Source organism: Triturus cristatus, chromosome 11 (genome assembly GCF_964204655.1).
Source record: "Triturus cristatus chromosome 11, aTriCri1.1, whole genome shotgun sequence".
NCBI classification, from domain to species: Eukaryota; Metazoa; Chordata; class Amphibia; order Caudata; family Salamandridae; genus Triturus; species Triturus cristatus.
In genome coordinates, this window is record NC_140594.1 from 1,161,548,296 (window position 1) to 1,161,560,432 (window position 12,137).

General features: G+C 47.0%; 1 protein-coding gene across 3 annotated transcripts in view; it reads right to left on the reverse strand.

Moving 5' to 3' along the window:
- The window catches only part of LOC146788638 (putative cation-transporting ATPase 13A4), a 619,876-nt gene that overhangs the window by 410,457 nt on the left and 197,282 nt on the right, over nucleotides 1-12,137 (reverse strand). For all 3 annotated transcript variants that reach the window (XM_085635832.1, XM_085635831.1, XM_085635830.1), the window contains one exon: nucleotides 1,461-1,631. In XM_085635832.1, the coding sequence (XP_085491958.1) occupies nucleotides 1,461-1,631 (171 nt within the window). The remainder of the gene's footprint in view (nucleotides 1-1,460; nucleotides 1,632-12,137) is intronic.

Consider the following 12,137-nt stretch of genomic DNA (forward strand, 5'->3'; position numbering starts at 1 on the left):
ATATATGGGCCAACATAAAGTGAAAGCAGTACAAGATTGCACATCTTCTAAATAAGTGAAAGATATTCAACAGTTTCCAAGATTTGTCAAAATGTACACACCTGCATTGACACGTGTGAAACAAAAATGTATATTGCTGACTGCATCCTGTGCCGGTCCCCTGCCATCAGAAACACCACACTGGGCCAGCGGTAACATTGTAATACGGCAGACGAGAGATCACTGACTCAACAATGTACTTGGGCCCATGCAGTATGGCAGTAAGACCGCCAAACTCATAATCGAGACCTTAGTACAGCTTTTTTCTTACGAATTACAATCTTCTCTATTTAAATTTGTGTTGGTTTTATTCCCTGTTATTTTCACTTAGTTTGGCCAACAGTTAATATGTTGTGATAGCTCTAAAACACATTTCTTCTCAAAGGTCAATTAACAGTGTAAACAATGCAAAGTAGGCAATGATCCAGGGGTTCCAGGAGGTGAAAGTGGGGAGCAATCATCCTGCATTCTTATGTCATAATCCTAGAGAAGTAAATTCAGGAAAAATAGTTTTTTAAAGACTCATCTTGTTTTCAAGTAAATATTTACTGATCTTGGGGCATATGTATCAAATACTGAATTTGCGATTCTCAAATAGCGATTTTTTGAGAATCACTATTTGAGAATCGCAAAACAAGATGTAATAAGAAATTCGCACATTTTTAGCGATTCCTTGGTATTCCTTAATTGCGACTCGCAAATTGTGAGTCTCAATTAAGGAATAGCTTCCCATTCATTCCTATGGGTCTAGAGTCCCATAAGAATGAATGGGAGTACATTTGCAATTTGCGAGTACCCATTAGGTACTCGCAAATTGCGAATGCAATTTCAAGGGTGCAAGGGTGTCATAAGGACACCCTGATGCACCCCTGAAATGAGCATGTGTGCACATTTGGTGCATTAGGGCATGTATGTATGAGCGCCACATGGCACTTTGAAAAATGCCGAAAAGTGCATTTTTCAAAGATATCGCAAATTACCACCAACTTGAAGTTGGTGGTAATTTGCGATTTCTTAAGGAGAAATCGCACAACTTGGGTGCTTTTTACATCGCATTTAAGGAATTGTAGTTTGCGATTCCTTAAATCCTTTTACAAAATATGGAATCCCTAAAGGCTTTTTCCTGATCGCAAACGGACCGAATCTGAGAATCGGCCCGTTTGCGAACGGGAATTGGGCTTCATACATATGCCCATAGTCTCTTGGAAGGAGTTTACAAGTACATCCAAAGAATAAGGAAACTGTGTTCCATACGTTAATGAAGTAGATGAATTTACATTTTAATAAACATATTTGCATTGCCCATAGTATCAGTAGTATACCTTTTCTAACTTAAGCAATCAAATGTATAGTGACAATCAGAAGTACAGTTTTTCATTGCAATATGATAGAAGGAATGGTAATGGATTCTATGAACTCACCAGTCTGAAGAACAACTGCTTTTGCAGGTTCCATACCCGATGCTTTTGTTTGTATGAGCTCTGTCCCACAGAATAAGACATGCTTTTTGTAATCCTCTTCACAGTGGATTTTCCATGGAACAGAGTTGTTGATGTTCGGCAGGGGGATCTTTGTGACCGGAATGCTCTCACCTTTAGGTTTAAATGTGTTTATGTTAGACACAGGACTGAACATAACATCATCATTCTTCCATACTCTGCAATTGTGGGCTCCTTGTCAAAACTGCTGGTAGACATTCTATGGCAATGAGATACTATAGTGGCCCGACATTTTGTTAGATTTTTTATGATTCACTGCATACCTTTTAGCAGCATATTCTGTGTTGGTGAAAACCAAATCTAAGTTTTCACCCTTTGCATTTAATTGAGAAACTTCTAGCATACCAGCAGCCTGCAGAAGGTTTAATATTGTAAGAAATAAGAATCACATAAATTTCAAATACAGTGGGCCCGAATTTAGAAAATGCCAGATTCCATGCTGAGATTTTGGATAGTTGAAATTTCCTGAACCAGCCATTAACTCACAATAAATTTCATACAATCATGAGTTAGCCTCTCGGAATCTGGAATAGATTGCCAAATTTTCTTACTTTATTCAGTATAGAATTCCAAAGTCCATGTAGTTCAATGCACATAATTAGCACCTTTTGGAGCAAGTGGTCAATGTCTGCCAAGGCTCTTCTTAGAAGCAGGGTGAGGGAGGGAAGGGGAAGAGGCCACCTAGTGAGGTTAACATTAAAGCTGCCCAATGCCTTGGGAGAATGTCATGTGGTGGCCAGAAAGGGCTCTAGGCTTCACAGCCCTTTCCCAAAGTAAATATGCCAAGAAATTTTCAACCAGAAATTCGTGACCACCAATTAGGCACCCAGAAACTCATTTTCTTAGAGCATTGGACATCATATAATTGTGAGAGCGAACATGGGAATTTTGTTCCACACTACTTACGATGTGGAACTATAAGGGAAAAGGCAAAATAAAATCTAAACGTTTCAGAGCATGAGGTAAAGCATGTAGGGGCATATTATCAAGCAAGTCGTTAAAATTGACACCAGAACATGGGCTTCTATAGGAATTCTCAAGGGCATATTATCAAGCCCATTATCGCCGCATTAGCGGCAGTTTTCTGCCGCTAAAGCGGCAATAATTTTAATGCTGTTTCTTGATAATATGCCCCGTAGTTCTTACACTGCAAACATTTTTATATATCTATCTATATCTATGTATATATATATATATATTCACTAAAGGTTTCAGGGGTGTTATAGTTAGCTGGACATTTCCCTCGTACAAAACCCTAGAAATTCCCCTCTTATAGTTAGTTCAGCTAACTATAACTCGCGCCCCCGCAATGCACTGCTGATGACGTCACATATTACATCACTCATGACATGATCAGTGACATCACTGATGACATCTCAAATGACATCACTGATGACATCACTGATGAGATCATCCATGTGATAAATTGCTGCATCTTCTCACACCCTAATTTAACCGTTGATACACCAATTCAAAATTTCAGACGTCCATTCTCAAAACCATAGATACTCCAATACCAATATCTACAAACCTACTCATTAACTCTTAGGTCTACATACACCTCCACTCACTCACCTGTACAGTCACTCATACTTACAGTTGCACTGTACATGGGCAAATGGTGTTTTTTCATATGTATTTGAGAATGCAGGTAGATAACTTATGCATTTGTGACTGGGTTCTAACAAACACAGTGAGTGGGTATACTGGGTGTAAGGTTAGGTTTGTGCCTGCAGAAAGGATCAACTTGTGCACAGATTGACACATGGCCCAGTGATTTCAACACAAAAAAGGGGTGGTTCACGCACTGCCAAATCTTGTCTACATGCACACAGTCCACCTGCTGACGAGCGGACAGCCCACACCACCCACGGGTGATTTGGTTTCCCTCTGTCTCCCTTTCTCCCTCCCTCTGTCACGCTCCTCCCTCTGTCTGTCTCCCTCTGTCGCCCTCTGTCGCCCTCTGTCTCCCTCCCTCTCTCTCCCTCCGTCTGTCTGTCACCCTCTGTCACCTCAGCCCAGCTTCCTGGGCACACACAGTTTGCAGGTCTTTCAAAGGCCATTGGCTTGTTCATGTGGCTTTGTTTAGAATCTCCCGGACCCCATTGTGCGGAGTGTCTGAGTCTGCGCTTCTGCGGCGGTGTGTGCTGACACTCTTTCAATGTGATGCCTGTTCATTAGCTGCTGTTATGTGCAAATTGGGCCTTCCTACCCATGTCATCCTGCGACGCAGCCACCATTTGCAGGCGACACAGTACTGTGTGGGGACACACTGTTTGTATAGCTCTGCCCTAGGCCATATGGGCTGAGGGCATTGGTGTCTGCTTCTGAGTTGCACAATGTGTTTTTTGCCGCCCACCCTCCCGCCATCAGGGACATCCTGTCTTGTGTTGGTGTTTTGTGTGGCCTGTGACTTGGCATAGCCTTGCTTGGTGCATGGGGCATGGAGCCGCTAGTGGCATGTGCTTGTTTTTGGAGTGTGGTTGTGTCCGGTGATGGCTTTGGGGTAGTTGCGTGCATAATTGGGAGTTGGGTTGTGGATGGCGTTCCCCCCATGTGAGGTGAGTTGTTGGTGTACTCACCAGGCTCGGCGACTCCTTCTACTCCGTGTACTCCCACCGGTGGCAGCGTGCGCATCACCTTCTCCTCCCAGGGATGGTAGTGTACCGGTCTGCGGGGCGGGCCACCTCCAGTGATGTTCCCCTGGTTATATTCATCCGTCATTTTGCGGCGGACCGTCCTCCGCAGATCGTACCACCTGGCTTGGCATTCATGCCTGGTCCTTCTGGTTGCCCCAACAGCATTCACATTATTGACAATCCTCTGCCACATGGAAGATTTCTCCGCTATGCTGGTCTGTCTGACCAATGTTCCAAAGAGCCGTGGCTCGACTCTGATGACTTCGTCGACAAGGATCTCCAGCTCCTCCCTTGTGAACTTTGGATTCTTGTTTGTGGGCATGGTGTGGGGTGTGGGTGTGGATGGTTGTGGGTGTGTGGGTGTGGTTGTGAAGGTGTGTGTGTGTGTGAATGTGATGAGGGGGTGTTTGTGATGATGGTTGTGTGAAGGTGTGCAAGTGTAATGTGTCTTGAAGGTTGTAGTATGGTGTAGTGCGTTGTTTCTGGGGTCTGGCAGCAGTGGATCTGTTGCAAAGGCTCATGGTTTGTGTGTGTGAGCCCTTTTTATTGGTCCTTTTGTGGGTGTGGCTGTGTTTGAACTTTGGGTGGGTGTGTTATAAGGAGTGGTTGTGGTATGGGCCTCTGTTTACCAGTTTGGCTGTTGCAGGTCAGTGTATTGGATGTATTTGGCCTTGTTGGACATGTTTAGTGGTGTTGTGCGATTCAAATTGACTCTCCTTGTGTTGTTTTGCAGTGTCCTGATTCAGTACGAGTGTTTTTGGCGTCTGTAAGGTGCGTACATAGGCCATGTTGTTGTACAGTGCTGACATTTGCTATGGCTTGGTATGACTCGTACATGCGCGATGCTGGGTGAGGGTGCTGGTGTAGGGGCCTGGGGTAGGGTGCGTACAGACACTGGCAGCGTGGTGGTCCGCACCATCCATAGGTGGTGGGGGTACGCTCCGTCTATACACGGAGGGCTGGGGGTACGCTCCGTCCATACACGGGGGGCTGGGGGTACGCTCCGTCCATACACGGGGGGCTGGGGGTACGCTCCGTACATACACGGGGGGCTGGGTGTATGCTCCGTACATACACAGGTGTAGGTACGCTCCGCCCATACACGGGGGGCTGGGGGTACGCTACGTCCATACACGGGGGGCTGGGGGTACGCTCCGTACATACACGGGGGGCTGGGTGTTACGCTCCGTACATACACGGGTGTAGGTACGCTCCGTGCATACACGGGGGGCTGGGGGTACGCTCCGTACATACACGGGGGGGCTGGGTGTATGCTCCATACATACACGGGTGTAGGAATGCTCCGTCCATACACGGGGGGCTGGTGGTACGCTCCGTACATACACGGGGCTGGGGGTACGCTCCGTACATACACGGGTGGGCTGGGTGTACGCTCCTTACATAAACGGGTATAGGTACGCTCTGTCCATACACGGGGGCTGGGGGTATGGTCCATACATACACGGGGGGCTGGGTGTATGCTCCTTACATACACGGGTGGGGATACGCTCTGTCCATACACGGGGGGCTGGGGGTATGCTCCGTACATACACGGGGGCTGGGGGTACGCTCCGTCCATACACGGGGGCTGGGGGTAAGCTCCGGACATACACGGGGGGCTGGGTGTACGCTCCGTACATACACGGGTGTAGGTACGCTCCGTCCATACATGGGGGGCTGGGGTATGCTCCGTCCATACACGGGGGCTGGGGGTACGCTCCGTACATACACGGGTGGGGGTACGCTTCGTACATACACGGGGCATGGGGGTACGCACAGTCCATACGGGGTGGGGGTACGCACCGTCCATACGGGGGTGGGGCTGGGGGTGGCACTGTCCATACGGTGGTGGGGCTGGGGGTACGCACCGTACATAGGGAGGGGCTGGGGGTACAGCGCATACAGACGGGGGCTAAGGTGGTGTTCGGCACGTCTGCGGGCACATGTTTGGAAGTTTCCATGGTTGCTATTGATGTTCGCTCCATACGGTGTTTTTTCCATACGGTTGTACATTCGGACGGACGGGACGGATCGTACTTGCGTGCTCGGACTTCATTTTTCCGATTCGTATGTAAAAATGTCCGGGGACGTGTCGGACATATTTCCCGACCCGAGGATGTGTGGGGGAATTTTCCCATTACGATTCGTATGGACTTTTTCACATACGAATTGTACTTGCCAGTTTGTACGGCACTTGTACGATTCGTACAGAAAAAAATCCGGATACGATTCGTACGGGGAACATTTTTACAGGATCGGAATCGGCACCTTAGTCTTTTAAACAATCACTTATAGAAACACATACTTATTCATACAGGAACTCTTTCAATCTCTCACTCTCACATATACTCACTTATATATACCAATAATCACATATACTAGTTTAAAACATATGTAGTTACTCATAAAGACACTATTGAGACAGTCATTCAGTCACTAACACACCCATTCACACACTCATCCACCCATACAGTCCTGCACACATGCTGTCTTCAACACATACAAACAGTGAGTCACTCATTCATGCACCTATGCACTACGTAATACCCCCACCGAATCATACAGACATTCAGACACTCATACTGATACTCAAAAAAACAACTAATAACCTATATAGACACTCATGTAGCCACTTATACACAAAGTGAGAGACTGATACATATATTTACATATTTAAACATTACTCACTAAGCCATGTATTCACTAAGATACACTCAATTTTTCAAAAACAAATCATCCATTTAGACACTTATGTACCCATTTATTCTTCCATCGACCTTGAGATATACATATATAAAACATATGTAATTTTCAGAAAAACACACATTCACTGGATGATGTCATGAGTGATGTCATGAGTGATGTCATTTGAGATGTCATCAGTAATGTCATGACTCGATGTCACTGACCATGTCATGAGTGATGTAATATGTGATGTCATCGCCAGTGCATTGCGGGTGCGCGAGTTATAGTTAGCTGAACTAACTATAACGGGGGAATTTCAATGGTTTTGTACGAGTGAAAAGTCCAGCTAACTATAACGCCCCTGAAACCTATGGTTTTTTCAGTGAATTTCTAAGGTTTTTTAAATGCTAATTCCTAACTGTAACGTACCTGAAACCTATGTTTTTTTTCAGTGAATATATATATATATATATATATTCATGCAAAGAGGGTTGCCCCACCGATGAGCTGCACTCGCTGGCGGCAAAAGGGCGTAGAGTCAAGCGCTTAGGGGTACAACACAAGTTCCAAACTTGCCTACGCGTTTCGGGCTTGGCGCCCTTCTTCCTGGGCAAAACAGCAGCAGAAACGGCAAACAGGTAACTTCAAAGTACATCCCCTTTTATTGGTTAGCCAATGCAAACAGGTGAGTATCCTGCTGGAGTTCTGGGACTTGAAGTTCAAATAAACCCCCAGTGGGTCGCCTCCATCTCTGTTACTGAAATGTTTTTAAGGAACTAAAACCATCGCGCTCCTGTGCGCCTGCATTACACACGACCTGCCACCTGCTCACGCCATGCCTTCACTGTGAACAGCTGCGGACCCCCTGGGATCTCGGGGTGGTGCTGCTCGTGACCTGGGCTGGCCACAAAACATTCATGCAAAGAGGGTTGCCCCACCGATGAGCTGCACTCGCTGGCGGCAAAAGGGCGTAGAGTCAAGCGCTTAGGGGTACAACACAAGTTCCAAACTTGCCTACATATATAGGTATATGCAAAAGTACTCAAGCCGGAAAATGTTCTCAGTTTCTGGTAACAAAAAGTTATATTTTTCACTTCTTATAATGTCAACTATTTTCAAATTCATAAGAGTCAAACATGTGCCTATCCTTTTAAATTATGCGGCAGGCAGACGCTATAACCTGGCAGATCAGGATTTGTATTTAATTCTCATTTTACAAAGTGCATATTGGCCTTTGGGGTATTTGTGTGACTAGTACAAGCAGGTCTTGAAAAAAAGCATTCAGGCACAGATAGAAAAATTAGCATTTTTCCCTTTTGAAAAATTCAGTCATCCCAAAATTCTCCCTTGGTTTCTTGTGCTTCGGACCTCTGAATTTGTAACTTCTCGGGTAGATCCACGTCAACCTACTAGAGTTAGCAGAATGTATTTCTGCATGTAAGGCCTGGATGAATTACCCTTTTGGATATCTGCTTTTGCTTACTCTGGAGCTAGAAAAGTAGCTGGAGTCTCACAGCAGTCCACATACCATTGTGGGATTCTTGGCCTTCATAGAAGTCTACAGACTGTGTATGAGTAAGGTGGGAAGCAGTAGCACTACCACAATCCAAACATAGGGCTCTATTTAATATCAATCAATCAATCAATCAGTCAATCAGGGATTTGTTAAGCATTACTACTCACCCGTAAGGGTCTCAAGGCACTAGGAGGGGGGGGTGCAGGTTCCAAGCCATCAAAGAGGGGGTCTGTTGAAAAGCCAGGTTTTGTGGTTTCTTGCAAAGAGGGGAAGCAAAGTTGTCTGTCTAAGGTGGAGCGGAAGGTCATTCCATGGCTGGCCGTGAGGAAGGAGAAGGAGCGGCCTCCCAATCTGGTCTGTCTGGTGCGGGGGACCATGGCGTAGAGCTGGGCTGATCGTAGGGTCCTTTGGGGTGCGTGGAATATGAGTCGGCTGTTCATGTATGCTGGTCCGATGCTGTGGAGGGCCTTGTGTGTGTGAGTGAGTATCTTGAAAGTGATTCTCGCCTCGACGAGGAGCCAGTGGAGTGTGCACAGGTGCTGGGAGATGTGGCAGTGTTTTGGCAGGTTTAGGACTAGTCTTGCAACTGCATTCTGGATGTTCAGTAGCCTGCGGCTGAGGTTTTTGTTTATTCCGGCATAGAGTGTGTTGCCGTAGTCGAGTCTGCTGGTGACTAGGGCATAAGTGACGGTCTTTCGGTGTTCGAGGGGGATCCATCTGAAGGTCTAACGCAGGAGGCGGAGGGTTTAGAAGTAGGAAAACGAGACGGAGTTGATTTGGTGCTCCATTTTGAGCTCGGAGTCCAAGATGATTCCCAGGTTGCGTGCATGGGGGTTTGCGGGTTTCTAAGGGCGGGGGGGCACCAGGTGTCGCTCCAGGCATCGGGGTTTGGGCCCATGATGAGTACTTCTGTTTGTTGGTGTTTAGTTGTTGGCAGATGTTTTTCATCCATTTGGCGACAGCTTCCATGCATTCTCGAAAGCTATGTCTGGCAGTGTTGGGCTCGTTGGATAGGGAGAGGATGAGTTGGGTGTCATCTGCGTCTGACACGATGTTGAGTCCATAGGTTCTGACGATGGGGGTAAGCGGAGCCATGTTGAAGAGCGTCGGGCTGAGGAATGAGCCATGGGGGACTCCGCAGGTGGTAGGTGTGGAGTCCGAGAGGAAAGGGGGGAGTCTGACACGCTGCGTCCTGCCGGAGAGGAAGGAACGGATCTAATGGCACTCATAATTACACAGAAATTATGAAAATGTCACACATAGGAATCTACAACCTTGTCAGCTATGCTCTAGGGTAATTTCTGCGTTTCCTGCCTTGTGCTTCAGCTGCTCGGTGTTTCTCCCACCGGTACACCGGAGCAGTAAACCCCGAGCCCTGCAGCGCACAAGGAACTTCACTTTCATTACAGTCCATTAAAGGAGCAAGTTGGTCAGAGCACGAGCCCGAAGCACTTCCACATGCGGGGCGCGGGCGCCTGCGACTGGAATGTGGATAGGAAAGCACTGCACCACCGTGGGATGAGTGCTGTGTGTATCGTCGAAGGAAAAGTATTTTTCAGATACGTCAGTGCTTAATTTGTTAAATAATGAGTACCGGTGCCCAAAGCTGTGCTCTGAAGCCCTGATTAAATAAATGTTGTTGGGCCGAATACTAGGGCTCTCTAGAACTGAAACCACTCCAGGCCTCTTTAATCCAGTACATAACACCCTTGGCTCGTTTATTCCTCTTGCTGGTTCCTGCTGTCTCTTTTTGTGACGGTACTTAAGTCTTTCTCATTCTCCTTCTTTGCCCTTTGTGTGTTTAGGTCGAGCATTCAAGACCTCTTGTATATACTTTAGTATATACTTATTATATACTTATACGTGTATGTACTATGTGGGCTCTGGAGGTCAGCCCTAGGACTTTTCTGCTTCAACTTAAGGACTTTTTTTTTTCTCTTCAACTGCCTCTATTTGTCTTGATAGAAAACGACCAGCAGAGGTCAGTAAAATACCAGAATCACTTTAGTATGCTGTAGATTTCAGTCCATAGAAATTGTCTTCCACGAGCACCCGTAGACAAAAATATTTTTTTCAAATCTTGTATTTTCAGTGATATGACCACCGAAGGCCCTGATTTTATAATAAAAACACAGCTTTGGACTATACCAGTTCCCGCTGAAAGGCAATATTTCTCTCCATGTGTTCCCATACCTGGCGAGCCACGCAGTTTGGTGCTTACTCTCCCTCCATTTTAAAGAACAGTAGATGTTCAGCACCCAGGCTAATGTTCTGCATAGCTAAATACATAAAGGTTCCCAAAGGCGAGACCGACTGCATTGTAAATGCTTGTTTTTAATAGGGGATGGGGGCCGCATATTCCCCCTCCCTTGACCGATTTTGGCCCCGGGACCCATTCCCCAGGGCCTGGACATTAGGGCACCCAGTCTCAAATTGGATTGCGGGGATCCTGAATGCCTCCGCGGTCCCTGCCAGCTCCACCTCCTGTGCGAACTAGTATTGCTTTCAGACATAGGGAGCTGCTAAACTTCCAGCTCCAAGTGTCTAAAAACTATTTGTCGGTTTCCATGCCCACTTGACAGTTTATATTTGTAACTGCTTCCCATTGAGGTTTAATTTCTGTGAAAACTATTCCATAATAGTACCTCATTTTTTCCAGACGAGTCAACAGTTTAGCCAAAAATGTACTTTCTACTGAAGGGTTTGAAGGGTTAACTAGTAAATGCTACCTCATTGGGTTAATGCCTTGTGCATATTTAACACTACAGTTGCATAAAGGAATACAAGGTAATGTCTCCTGTGACCGTGTGTGCATGTAATTTCAGCAATGTGATTGTTCCCCAAGCGTCTTCATCCACAAATCTGTGACAACATGAATCCTCATGAAGAGAAGATGACGAGACTACAAAGAGGTAAATCTGGACCTCTTCACTTTATTAACTAAAGAGAAGGGGGTCGTACTGCCCCTGTCCTAAGCCCGATTTCGGTCCCCAGGTACCCAATTTCAAAGAGGTTGACCTCTTGATGCTGGGTTCCCGGGCGCTCGCCAGGGCACTTCGCCACCTCCTCCAGCTGGAGCCGGCATTTCTCCAACACGCAGGGAGCAGCTAAAAATGCAAGTAGGAGCAATTTTTTAATCTGTTTTTCTGCCCACTTGACAGCAGGCAGGAAACCAGATGAAAAGTCCTGTCCCAGCCGGCGGGAGCAGTTTTCCTGCTCCCGCTCACTGGGAGCAGACTTATACTTTACTCTCGCTCGGTGGCAACTGTTCACGTCCCGCCAAGGGTTTTCGAGGTGGAAGTTGAGGTCTCCCAGCAGGGTGTAGTTGGTGGAGGCGATGGCATGCGGGGAGATGATGTCCGTGATGGTGTTGGCGAAAGGTCCACGGGGTCCAGGGGGTCGGTAGATGAGGGTTCCACGGACGGTGGAGGTGGGGCTGGCCAGTATCTTGAAGTGGAGGTGTTCCATCAGTTCTGTGAGCTCATCAGGGAGTGTGCTCAGGTGGAGGCTCGATTTGTGGACGATGGCGATTCCTGCTCCGGGGCGGGTGGGGTGGTCCTTCCTGGGGATCTTGTATCTTTGGGGGATGGCGATGGCGATGTCCGGTCCCGATGTGGTGTTGGTCCAGGTTTCGGTGAAGAAAGCTACATCCGGGGTGCTCCCAGATTTCGGTGGCTTGTTTGTGGAGGGATCGGACGTTGAAGAGAATGCAGTGCAGGGTCTTCGGTTCGGTTGTGTTCTTGCGGGTGGGTTGTGCTG